Raw genomic sequence first — 18,137 nt, 5'->3', positions numbered from 1 at the left:
GTGAGTGATGACGACCCCTCCAGGGTGAGGAGTGGGTGTGGGCACCCTCTGTGCATCCCCACATCCCACTGAGAGAGGGTCAGCCCCGTGGTCAAGGCCGCCGACGCCGTGCCTCAGCCACTTACCCTGCGGCCCCCTCGGGGTGGGGGTGGAGGAGGTCGTGGCCGCCCCGCAGGCACAGGCAGGGGCCCCGGGTTGCCAGCCGGCCCCAGTGGCAGGCGTCTGCGGGCCTCCTGAACACAGACAGGCCGTTTCCTCCGCTGCCCCTCCCTGCCAGGATTCAGAAAAGGGGGGGGTGAGCCGCGCCTGGGCTGGGCGAGGCCTCATCCTCAGCGCCGGCCACGCATGACGCATGGCTTCCCCGCGACGCCCGAGGCGCCGGGCACCCTCCGTCCTCCCGCCCAGCCCTCCAGGCTGCATCGCCACAGAACGCAGCATGTCTCCAGGGGCACGGTCATTCTACCCATTCCAAAAAGACGAGGTGGAGAATTTAACCAGTACCTGCTAAGTAACTGGGTTTTCCGTGCAGTTCTGGTTCACAGAGACTTGCGGCAGCTTTTGCTCTGCGAAGGACAGGAAACAGCAAAACACGCAGATGAAACGTGTGTGAGGGCAGAAATGACAACACGACCCGTGTTGTCGTCACACCCAAGAGCAGAAGATACAATGACTCACACTTTTTAAGCCTGTATAGATTGTAAAGCCTTTTCCCAGTTACAGGTTTGCTGAAAATTCCAATTCTCATCACCTTTCAGGCCAATGAAGCACTAATGAATTTCCTTCAGAAAGCAGACATACGCCTAAGATGACTTTCAGTGCATTTGTTTTCTTCTGCGTGGTCAGAATGGAAATACAGATTCCTCTGATTTGCAGTAGTTATTTGCGGTAGTTTACAAAGTCATCATGAGTACTAAGTTAGTGATACTGAGCCATCGCCCCAGGGGAGTGTGTACACACACACACACACACACACACACTCACACACACACACGTCTCACAGATCTTGTAATCTTAGATCCTAAGGCAATGTGCAACTTATCCTGGGAGATCATATTTTCTTCATATTTCAAAAGCAAAAACAAGGCTCACGGGTGTTAAGTGATTTGCCTAAAGCTGCCCCTATAGCAGGTACGAGAATGGGATTCAAACCCCGTCCGACCGGCGCCACAAGCCAGAGCTTCCTGCACTGCAGTTGGCCCTACCTCTCCATCTTCTGGGCGTCTGTGTAGGAGCCAGAGCCAGAGACAGAGCCAGAGACAGAGGTGGAGACGGAGACAGAGATGGAGACAGAGACATGAGGTTGGAGTGTCACCCTTAGCGGGGTGCAGATCACACACACAGAGCCTGTGAACATTTAGGTGTGAGGGGGTATCACAAAGTCCCGTTCAGGAAAAATTGTGAAGGACCTGAAATGCCTTCCAGCGACCACGACGTCCCTTCCGGAGCAACCCTCCTGGGCCTCGGGCTCCCGGGTTAGTTCCTCACAGCCTCTGAGCTCGGAAGGGAACGGGCATGACGCAGGCACCGAGGCCGGTTACGAATTCAGGTCAGAGCCGAATTCAGCTCCAGAAAACCTGAAGTCGAGAGAGGCTATTTGCTTCTTTCCTAAAATGTTGGCTGGCTCTTCCTCTCTTCGAGTTTTAATGATGTTCTGTACAATGTGTGTCTAGTACTCGTTGCACGGTCACTCTGTGGGCAGCATCGTAACCCTCACCGCACAGACCCTCGCCAGACCTCCGAGGGACGTCCAGGTGTCCACGCCGCCCAGGGCAGTGGCAGGTGAGCCGGGGAGCCCGCACCCACCGCCCCAGGCTCAGGGCTCCTGCGCGGCCCTGGCTGGGGGTGCCGTCCGCACGCCTGCGCTTCCCCGCGTGGCCGCCGGGGGGCAGCAGGGCCTCTAGGAAAAGCGATAGGAGGGGACGATTTCCCCTCCATCTCGTTTGTACGGCTGGGGAAACATACAGAAGAGAAGAGCTCATCGTGTGGGGCCCAGTTACCATCACCAAGCCAGAGAGCTCGAAAGCAGAGAGCTCTGAGACGGCAAAGGCAGGTGGAGGGTACTTCTCCCCAGCGTTAGCCCAGGTGGTGGGGAGAAAGCAGGTGCGGCAGAGCTGTCTCGCCGGCAAGACACGCGTAGGTGTGGTCGAGCGTAATCTGCGTGCTTTGTCGCACCTCACGTTTTAGTTGCTTCATCAGTTATTTTTAGAGTTTTTCCCCGCGGGCATTCTGTTTTTCCTTCCTCCTATATTACAACATCTTCTGCCTTTGTAAAAAAGAAGGCATGTGTATTTAATTTTTAAATGCTCCAGAAAACTGCTGTCTTAACGAGCCGGCGCGTGCGAGACCCAGAGGCCGTGCAGACGCGGCTCCGCCTGCAAACCCGGGGCAGGAGTGGGGGCGCAGGGGGCTCAGAGCCCGGCCATCTGAGCGGGCGCCGGGGCCAGAGGGGAACCTGGGCACTGAGGAAGGACAAAGAAGCGGGTTGCAGACTCGGGTCTCCTGACATTCTGCCCCTGGTCGCGGCACAGGGGAGGGTGTTGAGGAAGAAGAAAGGCAGACCTCAGACGCCTCTCCTCTTCCCCGGGGTCTCCCTCGCACCACGGGAAACACGGTTTGCACGCGCACAGCATCTTACTCTCTCCCAGAACCTGACCCATGCAACACAGACCTAGCCCATCCCTAGAATTACAGACAGGAATCTCCCAGAAAACCTAACTCTGGAGAGCCAAGAAGTCGCGGGGTGGCGCGATGTGTGCGGGACGCCTGTCTGCAGCGTGTGCCCCAGCGGTGGGCCTGGTGTTGAGGGAGGGCACGCAGAGAGAGGCAGGGAGGCTGCGGTCCGGCCTCCCGTCCCGCACGGGGGACACGGGCCCAGGTAAGTGGAGGGCTTAGGCATGAAGAGATGCAGCAGTGTTTGTGCCACAGTCCACAAGTATCAGTGAAAGGTTTTCTTTTTTCCAATAGCTGCTTCCTACGTGATGTAGTAACTTTAACAACAACAAGCTTCTCATTACATGCCTTGCTGGAAATGAAGGAGGGATAGACAGAAGATACTAAGTGTGGAGACGCTGTGTTTGAACCACCAGGATGGGACCGCGGCTGCTGGGGGCTCTGACTCACTTTGTGTCCGGCGTGGCCGAGGCGTCCACCCTGTGCTTCGCCCTCAGACACACACTCTGCATCTTCACCGCAGTAGGCAGGGGCGCCACGACGCAGAACAGGGAGAGCCGAGGGGGCAGGGCGGCTCCCGACGGGGCCCTCCTCTTCTGCCCGAACAGGAATTTTAGTTTCCCTTGAAACTGCATCGTCTGGTGTTTCAAAGACAGAAGCGAAGGCATGTTCACAGAGTGAATCATCGACGCGGTCAAAGGCCGTGGAGCTCACATTCCCGGGGACAGAAAGCCAGAGAGCTCTGATCCCGAGTCTCTGAGGAGCCATGAACCAACGCGCCTTCCACGCTGGCCCTTGGGACAGGCGCTCCCTACCGCCTTTGAATGACTCGGGGTTTCGCTAGCATCCCCGTAACATCCTCTAACCTTCCAGTGTGTTCTCATGTGTGCCCTCATGGGTGTCAGGGTGTGCGAGCCCTCACTCGGGGGTGTGAATGTACATGGACTTGGCCGGAGCCACCAGGCAGCCCCCCAGGAGGATTTGCTGGAGCAGATCATCTCTGAGGACTGTTCTGCATTAACCGTCCACTTCCAAATTGTCATTCATGGACAATTGTCATTCATGGTGATAAAACTTAGGGACAACTTGAGTTGTTTATCTGGAGCGCACATGGTGCGAGTTAAAAAGCCAGAAAGTAACTCTGGAGTTTGTGATAAAAGAACATAAAAGATCTCGCTATTATGGAAGAGTTGCTCTATAATTGAGTTAGTTCACAGGTGACTTCAGGGTGCCCCAGCCCTGGATGGAGGAATAAGCCCACAGGATGGCTGCACTCTTTCCCTATCCCTCGTCTGTCCATTCGCCCCTCCCTCCATCCTTCCATCTGTCCATCCATCTCTCCCTCCATCCACCATCCCTTCATTCACCCATCCATCTGTCCATCCCTCCATTTGTCTATGACTTTATTGGGTGAACAAATGCTTGCAGAGCACCTGCTATGTGATGGTCACATGCTTGGTGGCGCAGTCAGGGCAGCGGTGCTGGGACATCTTTAACATCCAGCTCTCCAGAGGGAAAAAGCCCTGACTTTTAGTTTTTGACGATTTCTTCGGTGTAAAAATTCCCACCATGGCTGATTTCGAGCTGCCAACCTACTATCAGCTGGATCTCTATATTCCTGAAGTTTCGACAACGGGCTCCCCTGGGCAGCCCCACCTGCCGGGTGTGGACAGGCTCTGCACAGGCTCAGGAGTAGCTGTGGTGAGCCCGGAGGCCACGTGATGCCGCTGCCCACTGCCCTGTCCTCGGCGCTCCGCTGCCCGTGCCGGACCCCTTTCCCGCACGTGCACGTGCAGTGACCAACCTCGCAGTAAAGTATGATGAGACACTTTGCAAACTGATTTCTTTTGCTTGTTTCCTCTACTCGGTGCTTCTGACACAGCTTCACTTCAGCTTAGGTTTTGATCTCTGCCTCACTGTACAGTAAAATCTACCTACATCCACGCAGAGGGAAAACTATCTTAGTTTCCCACAGAACTGAGAACAAAGTATGATCAGGACAAAAGACTTTCTGGACAACCAGCTGACTGCCTGAGTAAGAGATGAGCAGCGGGGTGCAGGGGGTTGCCCGTGCTTCATCCGCCCCAGCGGACCTCCCACTTCATTCTCACTCACCCGCCGTCACTCAGCCTTGCCGCATCAAGGCCGGAGCCCGCGTGCCGCCAGCACCCCGGCCCCTGGCTTCTCCCGCCCAGCAGCCGCTCACTCACCAGGAAGCCCGAGGTGCTGTCCAGCAGGCAGCGCACACGGCAAATGAAGCACCGCGTCAGGAAGGCCGAGTACTCGGTGGGCCAGCCCGCGGCCCCCTCCTGGGCCCGGAGCAGCCTCCCCAGGACGGCGTCCTCTCCTGGCCGCGTTGGCACAGGCGGTGGTGGTCAGGGAGAAACCGGAAACACACTCTGATAAGCAAGTTCGTAATGTAACAGCGAGCTATCAGCACATAACACACACGCCTGCCCCAAACTGACACCTGTCCCTGAGCATCCCTCCCGCCCTGACTAAGTCAGGTCTTTGCCCTCGAAAACGGCATTTTGGTACAACCGCGTGTGTGACGAACACACGTGAGACTGTTGACCAGTTCAGGGTTTTTGGTTCTGAGCTCTATAAAACTGTGTCGGCACCCGGGGGTTGCACTTTTCTCTAACTTTACAGGGTAACTCATGCTGCTGCGTGAAGGTGTGCTGCAAAGTCCTCCTGAATCACGGACTGCTCGTGGGGAGACGTGTGGGAGAGCCAGCACTCCCTCCCCCCGCTCTGGACCCCAGATGAACGCCGCCCTTCCCCTCGAGCTCCCGTCGGCTCTGCAGTCTCTTGGGCACTTGGATGCCTGCCCGGTGCGTCCCGTGGGCAGGGGCCACGGATCCGGGACTTTGTAGGGGCTCTCGCTCCCAGGGGGCAACGTCCCTGAACAGACAACAGTCTCTGGGGGATTTTTTCTGGTAAATCTAAAGTGAGTGGAAGGAATTTCCTGGAAGACGTGCGTCTGAGGGGGAGTTTGCAAAACCAGAGACAAGTACCGTGGCTTCTCGGCCTCACGCCACGCCCCGGGGGGCACAGAGCAGCAGCCCAAGATGCAGGGGCACTCGGGAGCCAGGGAGCCACGCGGGGCTGGAGGAGGGCGGGGCGGGGCACGGGACGAGGTCTCCGAGGAGGGGGCATCCACACTGCACCAACTGGATGGGAAGGAAAGGGGGTGATCCGTGTCTGAGTTGGACCAGGGCCCCCAAGACCCACCTGTCTCTGAGAGCAGGTTCTGCCCACACCCAGCCTGGGGAGGGTCCATGGCCCAGTGCAGCTGCCGGCAGAAGTCCTGGCGGTCGTCCACGTGGATGTAGTCGTAGATGTTCTGGTGCATCACGTCCGTCTGGAACATGGCAACAGTCATTTTAGCCTTACCCTGAGTGAATCGCCACACTTTATTCCAGTGTTAATAACTGCGAAAATGCTCCTCCATCTGTCAAAGGCAAGTCACACCTGTGAAGAGAAAGTCCCTCCCCGGAGGACGTGACCACATGGCCTGGACACTAGGCACCCGGCTCACGAGGCGCAGAGCCGGGCACACTGCGGGTGCCCCCCAGGCCAGGCGGTGCCTTCAGAGGCAGGTCGGGGACTCAGAGACCAAACGTCGCTTGGGGTCAAGATACCCACTTTTCCAAGTTGACTCCAACCTCACCAAGCTGTGCGTTTGTGTTTGGTCACCTTCCAGCCTGTTATACTTGAATCACAAAAGTTAATTAAGAAAGCATCCCTGTGAAGTGAGCTGGGGGCCACCAGGTGAGATGGGGGCCAGGCCAGCACCTCCAGTCCTGACCACCACCACCGCCGGTAGGACGCCGCAAGGACCCACCAGTCCACAGCCCTCTCTCTGGTGCTGGATCCTCCCACCTGCTCGGGCCCCGAACGCAGAGGCCAACCCACAGGTCCATGCTGGGAAACTGCGGTCTGGGGCACAAAGGCCACTGCCACGGGCTACGAAGACTGGCTTCATTAGACTCAACGGTTGCTGTTGTCGGCAAAAACGTCCGCAGAGTGTCGACAGATGACGAGCCTGGAGCACATCTCCCCACTACCCTCTCTTAACTGAAGGGCATCACTCATTACCCGCCTGGGAGCCCAGCCCGCCAGGTGCTGTCTGTGACCTCTTCAACTGGTCCATTTCTGAGTTTCCATCATTTCTCAACTGGATCCCTGTAACACTAGATGGAGGAAAAGTGCCTGAAGGATGAAGACTTCACAAATGACGTTACCTCCTTAGAAGGTAACAGGTAACCCCACCCAGAGTGGATGAGGTGCCGCATCTCTCCACAGGTCCTCCTGTAACTGGCCCCCGGACATCAAACGGGTAGCCTCAGAAAGGCAGAAAATGAGTATGATCGTAACTCGAAGGCCGGACTCTATCCCCTGTGCGCCCCCCAGCCCAAGACACTGTTTTCACAGGAACGACAGGACCCTGAGGTCAGAAATGACGGTGGTCCTCGGTCAGTGCTATCCAGCGTCAGGGAGTCTGGCGTGACTGGGGACCAACTCATGGTGGACGTGGGCACACCTGACTTTCCCTCCTGCTGAGACCTGGTGGCACCTGCCGCACCTTCTGGTTCTCACCCGCCTGGCAGCTGGCAGCCTCACCTGGAGGCTCCCTCTCACCAGAGGCTCCCACCTCACCTGGTAGCTCTATGGGTACAAGGGCACATCCCATAGCCATGCTTTCCTAACACACTTTTGTGATTCAGGCGTAACGCATAGGCTGAAAAGTGCCCACGTCATAAATACGCAGCTTCACCACCCAGTCGGGAATCAGGACCCCTACAGCATCTCAGAACCCCTTCCCTCCACCCTCCCCAGAGGCGGTCGTGGCGCAGAACCCCGCACTGCCGGCTGATACTGGATGTAAATGGAGCGCTGTGACCTCTGTGTCACATCACAGTTGCGTGTGACGGCGGTGTTTCAGCCCCACCATCGTGTGGTACTCCACTGTCAGAACATACCACACTGATTAGTCCTCTCACTGCTGGGCCCTCTGAGTTATTTCCCGTCTGAGCCTGTTACAGAGGCTGCTGCTGTGTCTTCGAGGGCGTTTCTGTTGGATGCACACCCAGGAGCGGAATGAATGGGTCACGGAGTGAGCAGAGCCTCCGCTTTAGTGGAAAAGGCCGAACGGCCGTCCAAAGTGAGCACACGAATACGCACTTCCGTCGTGGCAGTGTGTGGAGCTCCAGTTGCTTTATGTTCTGGCCAACCTTTGGTATTCTCAACGCTTTTTCTTTTTTTGAGCTACGGTGGTGGATGCATCATGGTTTCTTTTGATGGTTTTAATTAGCACGTCATGAAGACTAATGAAATTGAACACCTTCTCACATGTTTATTGGTTTTTAGACGTGTGTGTGTGTGTGCGTGTTGCTCGCTTCTGTCTTTCCCATGAATTTCCGTCAAGCTGTCTTGCCGGTTTGTCAGCGCTCTTCATCCTTCTGGACAGGAGTCCTTTCCTGGGTGGATTCCTTTGCAAAACTCTTCTCCACTCCCTGGCCTCCCCTGCTGCTCTCTTAATGGGTCTGGCACAGCCTGATTCATCAATCTCTCCTCATGGACAGGGTTTTAGAGTTGTTGTCCTGTCTATGTACTCCGTCCTCATATACCTCCTAACTCTGCCCTGTTATCTTCTAGAAGCTTCCACCACCCACCCCACATTGACTGTGCACGGTGTGAGGTAGGAGTCGAGACTCATTTTGTTCACGTGGATCCAGTTCACGAAGCACCATTTACTGACGAGACCAGCGCCCGCCCACCTCTCGGCAGCACCAGCTTCACTGTAAACCCGTGGCTGCTCTGAACCTCCGCTCTGTCCTGTGGGTCCACCTGTCCATCTTCCACCAACCCCACACGTCTCAGCCACTGAGCTCGACGGGCAGTCTTGTCTCCGGGATTGTACGTCCCAGGGAAAATCACACCCCCCACCGCCCTGCCGATGGGAATGCTCCGCCCTCTGCATTCCCAATTAGCTTGTCAGTTTCCTCTCAGAGAAGCTGCTCGGTTTTTACGGCAGTGTTATTAATTAATGTCATTCTATAACTTGATCTGATGTCTTTAGGATAATAATATCGAGTCCTCCAGTCCATGATATGGCATACCCTTCCATTTACCTGGATCTTCCTTAAATAATGTTTTATATTCTGTGTGGAGATATTGCATATCATTTGCTTGACTCATTCCTAGGAATCTGGTGTTTTTCCATCCTACTTTGATGGACGGCATTTTCCCCTCCATGGTTTTGATTAAAGGAAAACAATTGTGCTGACCTGTGAGCGCTGGATACGTCTCACCATAAACTGATGATCCAGGTTATTCTCTGGTGCGTTTTAGCAGGTGACCCCAAGCCTCGCAGAACCCCAGGGCCTCCCTGCTGCCCCATCTGCCGTCTCCACACACCTCAGATGATTCACGAATGGGACGCAAGGTGTGGATCTGTGGCTTAACGGGCACAGGAGGCAGGTTGACTTGGAGACATCGCTGACCAAGGTGAATTTGAAGACCAGTTATCTGGGGTGAGGAAACCAAGTTGGTAGCAACTAGTGTGGCTGCCCTTCGCCCTTCCTAATCTCCTAGGGTCTGATTCCTACAAATGAGGTCAAGAAAAATAAATGGTGGGAAACGTGAGAAGGAGGGAAGAGAGTAGGTAACAATGATTCAAACAGCACAAAACAGGCCCTGCTTTGGTTGGGTCAGGCGGTCTTCATCCTGCCTCTAAACCACCCTTGGCGGAGTTGAGGATAAAAGTATTGATACAACCGTTTTCACAAACGGCTCGTTCCAGCAGTAACCATCTCTACTTTCTGTGCAGAGAGGGCGCATATCCACTCTCCATGCCCGTGGATTCCTTCCACAGACCCTCACATCTGCCCCGGTTCACATGGGGACGAGCTGCCCCTACCGCAGACCTCCGAGAGAACAGACAACATCTTGAAACAGCAAACGGCAACAGCGACTAAAATATACATCTAAAGCCTATCCGTTCGTCTCCGAGAGCGCTAAGCGCAAGATGCTGGAGCGCTGCACTCAGGTTGCGCCAGGAAATACCTCGTCCCTGACTCTTCGCGAGGCGCTTTGCGCAAGAAGCTTACAATAGCACAAAGCAATCCGAGCGTGTTCATGAAATATTTCGCATAAACTAGAGGCATGGCCTGATTTAATGGCATTTGGAAACAATTTACTTATAATAAAAGGCAAAACTTTTTTTTGTTTTCACTTCTAACGCTTCAGCGGAAATAACCAAGTTCCAAGAAACCAGAAGAGCCAATTAGCAAGTTCAGACCTGGAAGCAGGTCTCCTCTGCAGGGCTTTTCCCACGAAGGTCCTACCAGCTGGTAAGACCTTCGAATTACAGCCAAAGGCAGGTGGCTCTGGGTGTCTGGAGAATTCACAGAGCAACTCAGGCGACAGTGATGGGAACGAAAAGAAATTCTGAGCACGCAAAAGGCAGACCGAACCACATTTTTCTAGATCCAGATCCTGCACACGACCTCCAGGGGAGCACGTGGAAGGCTTCGCTATTTGGGGCTGGAATCCCTCGTGCCCACGGCCTCGCGGAGTCACCTGCCGTCCTGGAGGGGCCGCTGCTCCAGGGGACCCTGAGCCCGAGCCTGCACCCCGGCCACGGCCCCCGACCTCGTGCGAGCGCGGCCTCCGCACAGCGGCTGCAAGGCGGACCGGGTAGCCCAGCTCCCGCGTCAGGAGCGCCCCCAGCGCCCTGGGGCTCCCGGCCGCGGCCTCGCAGCCCCACCGCGCGGAGGAGGAAGTCGGGCGACCCCGACTCGAAGGGGCGGAGCCGGCTCCCCGAGGCCACGCCCCCGCGGGGGCCGCGCCTCCGCCCGCTGCTGGGCCACAGGCAGTGACCGCGCGATCGCTGCCCGCGAGGCCGCCCAGACGGTCCCGGGGCCAGGACAGGGCCTGGCGGTCACTCTGTGCGGGTCCAGGTGGCGGGAAAGTCAACCTGGAAACGAGCGTGGGAGGAATCGAAAACGATTCAAACGAGGATTTTCATGGAAATTAGATCGCGGGCCCCATCGGCCTCAGGGGCTCTGGCGGAGCTCAGTTCTCAGCCTGTCGGGGACCGGGCTCTCACACCTTGGCTTCCGCTGCCCTCAGCTTCGGGCACCCCCTTGGTGCTCGGCCCATCCAGGGAGATTTTCGTTCTTAACGCCAGTCTGGCCTGTCCCCGCTCCCTCGCTTGGCTCTGATCCCGGCTCTGCAGATACTTCCCCTCTGCCGGCAGAGGTACCCCGGCCCCGCGGGGCCGTCCACGACCTCCAGGCGAGCACCCCTGTCCCAGTCTCGCCAGCGTCCCAGCGGGTGGGCGCCTCGGGGGACTCTCCATCCCCCAGGGGCCGCCGCCTCGCCCCAGCCAACGGGGGGTGGGGCGGGGGCGTGGTCTCCGAAAAGTGCTCCTCCCGGGCGCCGGGGCTCCGCCCTGCGGGCACTGCTCCCTCTGCACCCACTGTGTCTGCAGCCCTTTCTCGCTCATCCTGTGTCACTAGGCGATGATTCTTTACACTAAACTTATATTAGTGTAAGTTTGTAAGTAAATTCTGTATATTAAGCCGTGCGAATCACTGCATAGGTTCTGCCTCCGGATGTGGCCCTGAGGACAGACACACTGTTCTCCGTTCCTCCAGGTTCTGTTTTGTTCTCTCGCAAATCCACCTGTTTTTGTCTTGAATTCCTCAGGGAGGGTGCCAGTGCCTATGGCCCGTGGCTTCCTCGAGTTGATAACTCCGCACCGCGAGCTCCCTGCAGAGGGCTGCGTCTGGGGGGTGGCCCCTGGCAGAGCAGCTGCGGCCACTGTGGTGCCCGGCTTGTCCTCAGACCTCAGCCGTCGAAGTTCCAGAGCCGGGAGGCTGCACCATCAGGCTGGTGACTTTGGGCTGGGATTTCTCACGAGAGACTTCTTTTCCCTCCCGGAGGCCAAGCCAGGTCCTTCTTCCTTTCCTGGGACTTTTCATTGAGCCACCCTTCTAGGACCCAGTGTTGCATGGGACTCCATCCAGCTCTGCCCCAAGGTCTGGAATCATCCAAGCTAGGCTGGCCTGGGGCAACGTTCCAGATGAATTATCTGTACACCAACAAGAGCGTTTCCAGAACACACTACGTCCTGACTGTACCTCGTGTCTGGGCTTTGAGACACCAATGCACAGATGAGGACAGGTCCACTGCCCTGGCCCTGACCAGCCTCTCACGGCGAGGAGCCCGGGAGGCCCGGCCTCAGTCAGCACAAGTCGCTGCCCTTTAGACGGGGGACGCCCAGGACACTGTCATGCCTCTCGCTGTGACCCTGGGCCCTAGACAAAGCTAGGTGTGCAACTCCTCATCTGACAAAAGCTCCGTGATTTAAAAAAAATAAAAAAAGAAGAAGCTTGATTTCAGAGACATTTTAAACCTTGAAGACAACGCGTACTTTCAAGGTAACAGAACCGAACCGCAGCAGATAGAGCAGCTGTGCTTACCTGGTGGAAGCCCAGATAGTCCACGATCGTTGCTGACGCGTAGAATATCATCCCTTCTGCGCTCACCACCAGAGCAAAGCCGTGCAGGGACTAGAAGAAACAAAACATCGAGTTGGCGCCAAGATGCCTTTGTGAAATCACTCAAAATGAAAAAGTCAAGCGTTGATTCTGTTCGGCTTTTCAACCGTTTCTCCCCCGTTTTGTGGTCTGTATTCATAACCTCCAGAAAGGCCCGCTTTTAATTTATTTATGACCATTTTGCAAGAGGTCCCAAGCTAGCAGGTGGCACGGGAACCTGGTCACGGTTTATAAGGCTCAAGACCAGGGTTCTTCTTTTTCTAATGATTATCAAATTCATGTTTTATAAAATATACACCATCACTATGAGATGACACGTCAGTACCTGAAACAGGACAGAACCTTTATGCCACCTTGTGGATTTCCCCATTCAGGCACCCTCCTCTATATCATGTTCTGATTTTTCTAAGAATTTTTATCATGAAAAAATGTTGAGCTCCATCAAGTGCTATTTCTATATCTACTGAAATCATCACATAGATTTTCTTCAATCTATTAATGTGGTGAGTTACAGTGACAGATTTTCTGATGGTGAAATCATTCTTGCCTACATACGGTAAACCTTATCTGATCATAATTTTTAATATGCTCTTGGAATTGATTCATTTCACTTACAAAATATTCATTTATATTTAAGGAAATCCAGCCTAGAAGCTTCTCTCTTTATTTTGGTGTCAAGTATACCTAATCTTCCCTCTTTTTTCATTCTCGGGACCCACTATTTATGATGAGAATGATGTATTCCTTGAAAGTCTGGTTCACCTCACCTCTAAGATCCTCCAGTTTGGGTGCATTTTGGGAGAGATGGTGAGTGAAAGGGGGTGGATTTTAGTACCATGTCAGTTTATTTATTTATTTTTTATTATTATTTTTGTGTGTGGTACGTGGGCCTCCCACTGTTGTGGCCTCTCCCATTGCGGAGCACAGGCTCTGGACGCGCAGGCCCAGCGGCCATGGCTCACGGACCCAGCCGCTCCGCGGCATGTGGGATCTTCCCGGACCGGGGCACGATCCCGCGTTCCCCGCGTCGGCAGGCGGACTCTCAACCACTGCGCCACCAGGGAAGCCCCATGTCAGTTTATGTAATGGTTGTTAGTGTATTCAGGATTTTTCTCTTATATCAATTATGGCATTTAAAAATATTTTTCAGTAATGCACTCATTGCACCTTGATTTTAAATTTACTCATGTATGTTATTCACAATATTTTTATGATTATTAAATTTCAGTTATATCTGTAACTATTGTGGCATGTGCTGTGTTGGGCTCAACTTAAAGTCTCTCTTTGTTCGAGAAGCAGGCCCTCCAACCCCTCCTGCACAGGCTTCCCAGAACCATCACTAGTGAGGACGCACGAGGGACCACGGCCACTAGAGCGCATGCCAACGCGCATTCTACCTACCTATCTGTATCTATCTATCCTCTGGCATCATCATCATCACTTTGATACAGAAAACGGCAGCACACTCTGTGTAGGTCCTGGTGAGCGTCAGGCACCATATGTGGAACAGCTCATCCAGTTCTGCATCACCTCCATGAGGTAGGAACAGTCTGATTCTACTGGGCCAATACAGAAGCTGGAGGTAAGGGAGGTTCAGGCAACGGGACAGTGGTGTTCAAACTTTTTCAATTTGAATCTTTAACATACAGACATTTAGAGACCTTTTTTTTTAAAAAAATTTTTTGGTCGCACGGCATGCAGGCTCTTAGTTCCCTGACCAGGGATCGAACCTGCGCTCCCTGCAGTGGAAGCGAGGAGTCCTAACCACTGGACCGCCAGGGAAGTCCCCAGACATATAGAGACTTTAACTTCTATGAAGTTTGTAGCTATCAGCAGTGTATTATAATACCCATTTCCCTTAATTCTTGACCATGCTGGATACCTTTTTCTTTTTTTCTAATCTTTGCCAATTTTATGTGATAAATTATCTTACCATCATTATAATTTTCATTTCTTTGATTATTAATGAGATTGAAAAAATTTCATACATTCATTGATAACTTGTATTTCTTCTTTGGTAAACTGCCCGCGCATGTCATGTGCTGATTTTTCTATTAGCGTTTATACATATCAATATCTAAGAGCTTTTAAATGACTGATACCGAAGATTTCTAGGCAGCCACCTAAATTCAAATCCCCACACTTCTAAAAGATGATGGAGAACAACAAGAATAGGTAAAACTACACAAACCTGCACCCCCATCATGATGAGAACACAGAGAGGTGATGAACTTCAAGTTACATATAAGCAGAAAAGGCAACATAAAGTCCCAGCAAGCTTACAATGACTGTTTCAAAAGAACAAAGTGTGTAATCCCTCCTCAAGAAACTAGAGAAAGCAGAGACAATACAATGTAAGGAGAGGGAAAGAAGAATTTAAAATAAGAGAAAAAACAATGAAAATTGTTTAAACAGTTAAATGATAAAGATTGTCAACAAAGTGAAAAATTGCTTCTTTAAAAAGATTAATAAAATTGATAAACTCTTAGCAAGATTGATCAAGAAAAATACAAATTACGGACATCAGGAATTTTAAAGAATACATCATTACAGATCCTACAGACATTAAAAAGATAGTGAGGAAATAATAAAAATGATACTCAAGAAATTGATTTACCAGAATTGACCCATTAGAGATAGAAACCTTAGAAGATCGATTTCCGTAGAAGAAATAAAGTTATCAAGGAACTAACCCAGGATAATGCACCAGGCCCAGATGGTTTTAAAAAGGAATGCTACCAAATCTTTAAAAATCAGATAACACCAATGCCCCATAAATCGTCTCGGAAATAGAAAGTGAAGGAAAGTTTCTAATTCTTTTTAAGAAGTATAACGCTGACACTTGATTCTGATAAGGAAAATACAATAAAAATAAAATTGCTTACTTTGACTACTGGTGCAAATATGTTAAATAAAATATTAGCAAACAGACTTCAATTTCACATTAAGAAAAGTATACATCACGACCAGATGAATTTATTCCAGGAATGCAAAGTTGGATATCAGGAAATACTAAGAAATTCATTAATATAATACACCACATTTATAGATCTAAGGAGAAAACCCTATGATTATCTTTTCTTTGGGCTGTGTTGGGTCTTCGTTGCTGCGCGTGGGCTTTCTCTAGTTGTGGTGAGCTGGGGCAACTTTTCATTGCGGTGCGCAGGCTTCTCATTGTGGTGGTTTCTCCTGTTGCAGAGCATGGGCTCTAGGCGTGCCGGTTTCAGTAGTTGCAGCACACGGGCTCAGTAGATGTGGCTTGTGGGCTCTAGAGCGCAGGCTCAGTAGTTGTGGCGCATGGGCTTAGCTGTTGCGCAGCATGTGGGATCTTCCCGGACCAGGGCTTGAACCCATGTCCCCTGCATTGGCAGGCGGATTCTTAACCACTGCACCACCAGGGAAGTCCCTATGATTATCTTTATAGATGGCAAAAAGCTTTCAACAAAATTCAACACTCATTCCTGATAAAAACACACAAGAAAATAGGAATTGTGGATACATCTTAACCTGGTAACATGTGTGTGCATGTTGTATGTGTGTGTGTGTCTGTCCATGTTATTCCCAAGGTAGCAACTTAATGGGGGAAAATTCTAGGTGTTTCCAGTATGATCAGGAAGCAAGGCAACTATGCCTATGACATCCCATACTGGGGTGTGTAAACTACACCCCCCGACATATAGCCTGCCACTGGTTTTGTAAATGAAATTTTACTAGAACACGGCCACACCTGTTCATTTACGTATTGTCTCGAGCCACTTTTGCACTACAACAGCAAGGCTGAGTAGTTACGACAGAGACAATATGGCCCAGGGGTCCCCAGTGCCCAGGCCGCACAGCAGGAGGTGAGCGCAGCGGGCAAGTGAGGGAAGCTTCACCTGCCGCTCCCCATGGCTGTCCGTCACTAGCATCCCCGCCTGAATATCCCCCCAACCCCATCCGTGGAAAAACTGTCTTTCATGAAACCAGTCGCTGGTGCCAAAAAAGTTGGGGACCGCTGATATGGCCCACAAAGCCTGAAATATTTCACCATCTGGCCATTTAAAGAAAGAGTTTGCTGACTCCTGTCCTGTAGTATCTGGGGGGTGTTAACTGTTGCAACTAGAAGAGAGAAATCAATGGGAGGTATAAGAATTGAGAAAGTAAAACGATGGCTATTTGCAGATGATACCATGGTTTACTCAGAAAACCCTAGAGAATCAATGATAAAATAACTCAAAGAATTCAGTAAGCAGCAGGGATATAAAATTAAATATATATATTCAATAACCTTTACATATGAGAAAAATGACCATATTAGAGGACATCATGGTGGTTAAAACCCCATTTACAAAGAAGACCCAGGACTTGTAAACTCAACAAGAAATGTGCAAAATCGATGCAAAGAAAACGTCAAATCATCTCAACAGGGCTTCCCTGGTGGCGCAGTGGTTGAGAGTCCGCCTGCCGATGCAGGGGACGCGGGTTCGTGTCCCAGTCCGGGAAGATCCCACGTGCCGCGGAGCGGCTGGGCCCGTGAGCCACGGCCGCTGAGCCTGCGTGTCCAGAGTCTGTGCTCCGCAACAGGAGACGCCGCAACAGTGAGAGGCCCGCGTACCACCAAAAAAAAAAAAATCTCAACAGACACAAAATTATATGTGAACAAATGGAAAGACATCCTTTGCTCTTGGACTGAGTGACTCACCATCATAAAGATGCCCTTTCTTCCTAAGTGAAGTTCTCAACAGAGTGCGATATTGTCTATATCAAACTTCGTTATTGAACTATAGCTGATTTACAATATTGTGTTAGTACAGGTGTACAGACATATATATATATCTGAATCACTATATATATTTTTATATACTCTTTTTCGGATTCTTTCCCAGTATAGGTTATTACAAGATACTGAGTAGAGTTCCCTGTGCTATGCAGTAGGCCCTTATGGTTTATCTATTTTATATATAGTGCAGTGTATATCAAATTTTTATGGAGCCAGCAAGTTGATACTAAATATGGAAAGTAAACATGCACTAATTGTTACAAAAACACTGAAAAAGAAAGTTAGGGAAGACTGTTATTTCTTGTCAAAACATACCATCAGGCCTCCACAACTAAAGGAGTTGGGTGCTGGTGCGTGAATAGACAAGTGCGTCCATAGCCTGGGATAGGAAGCCCAGAGCAGGTGCAAGCACAGGTGGAAAGGTGGTGTCATCCAAACTACTAGACAAAGGCGGGCTTTTCAATAGATGGTTCTCCCCTGAGAGTCTGTCTGTCTGTTTAATAGGCTGAGTGTTCATCTACAGTTGACCAATATTTCTTGTCGCAGAGCATCACCCATTCTGGCTGGCTGCGCGCAGCCACCACGCCTCATTCCTTCACGGCGATGATGGACTTGGTGTGCCGCGCCGCGTTCAGGATGGCTTCATCTAGTCTCACAAGTAAAACGGGCTGAATTTCTCCCGAGCGCCGTCTCTGCCTGGTTTTAGTACAGGGTTCCTGACCGCACAGAATTAGCTGCCCCTTCCCTCATTTTGTGTGCTCTGGAATGGCTCTGGAATGGTATTTTCTGTCCCTTAGAGGTTTACCTAAAATTTGCTTTTAAAACAAGTGGACCAGATACCAGAGAGGCAAGAGTCTGAGCAGCTGCCACCCTGGTCAGTGTCCCCTCAGCTCCTGCAGCCGGAAGGCTGGAGACTCCACTGTCCAGCCCTGCCCCAGCCGACCCGCAGCCCCGGAGGCTGCTGCGTGCTCAGGCTTCTGCCTCCTGCCTACATTCTTCCAGTTAATTTTGTTGCAGATTTTCTGCCTTCTCCGTTTCACATTAGGACGGCACCTTTGTTTCAGATGTGTGTGTTTCTCTGTCGTTGGGTGTCGGGGGCAGCGGGGACACGGAGCTGCTGACTGGTGTCCGGCTTA

General features: G+C 52.0%; 1 protein-coding gene across 2 annotated transcripts in view; it reads right to left on the bottom strand.

Moving 5' to 3' along the window:
- The window catches only part of AHRR (aryl hydrocarbon receptor repressor), a 64,089-nt gene that overhangs the window by 4,294 nt on the left and 41,658 nt on the right, over nt 1-18,137 (bottom strand). For both annotated transcript variants that reach the window (XM_030856487.3, XM_070045122.1), the window contains 6 exons: nt 12,165-12,254; nt 5,905-6,034; nt 4,881-5,017; nt 3,121-3,308; nt 502-563; nt 126-270 (listed from right to left, as the gene is read on the bottom strand). In XM_030856487.3, the coding sequence (XP_030712347.2) occupies nt 126-270; nt 502-563; nt 3,121-3,308; nt 4,881-5,017; nt 5,905-6,034; nt 12,165-12,254 (752 nt within the window). The remainder of the gene's footprint in view (nt 1-125; nt 271-501; nt 564-3,120; nt 3,309-4,880; nt 5,018-5,904; nt 6,035-12,164; nt 12,255-18,137) is intronic.

This window comes from Globicephala melas, chromosome 3 (genome assembly GCF_963455315.2).
Source record: "Globicephala melas chromosome 3, mGloMel1.2, whole genome shotgun sequence".
NCBI classification, from domain to species: Eukaryota; Metazoa; Chordata; class Mammalia; order Artiodactyla; family Delphinidae; genus Globicephala; species Globicephala melas.
The sequence above is the reverse complement of the archived record's forward strand: the minus strand, read 5'-3'. Positions and strand labels throughout refer to the sequence as shown.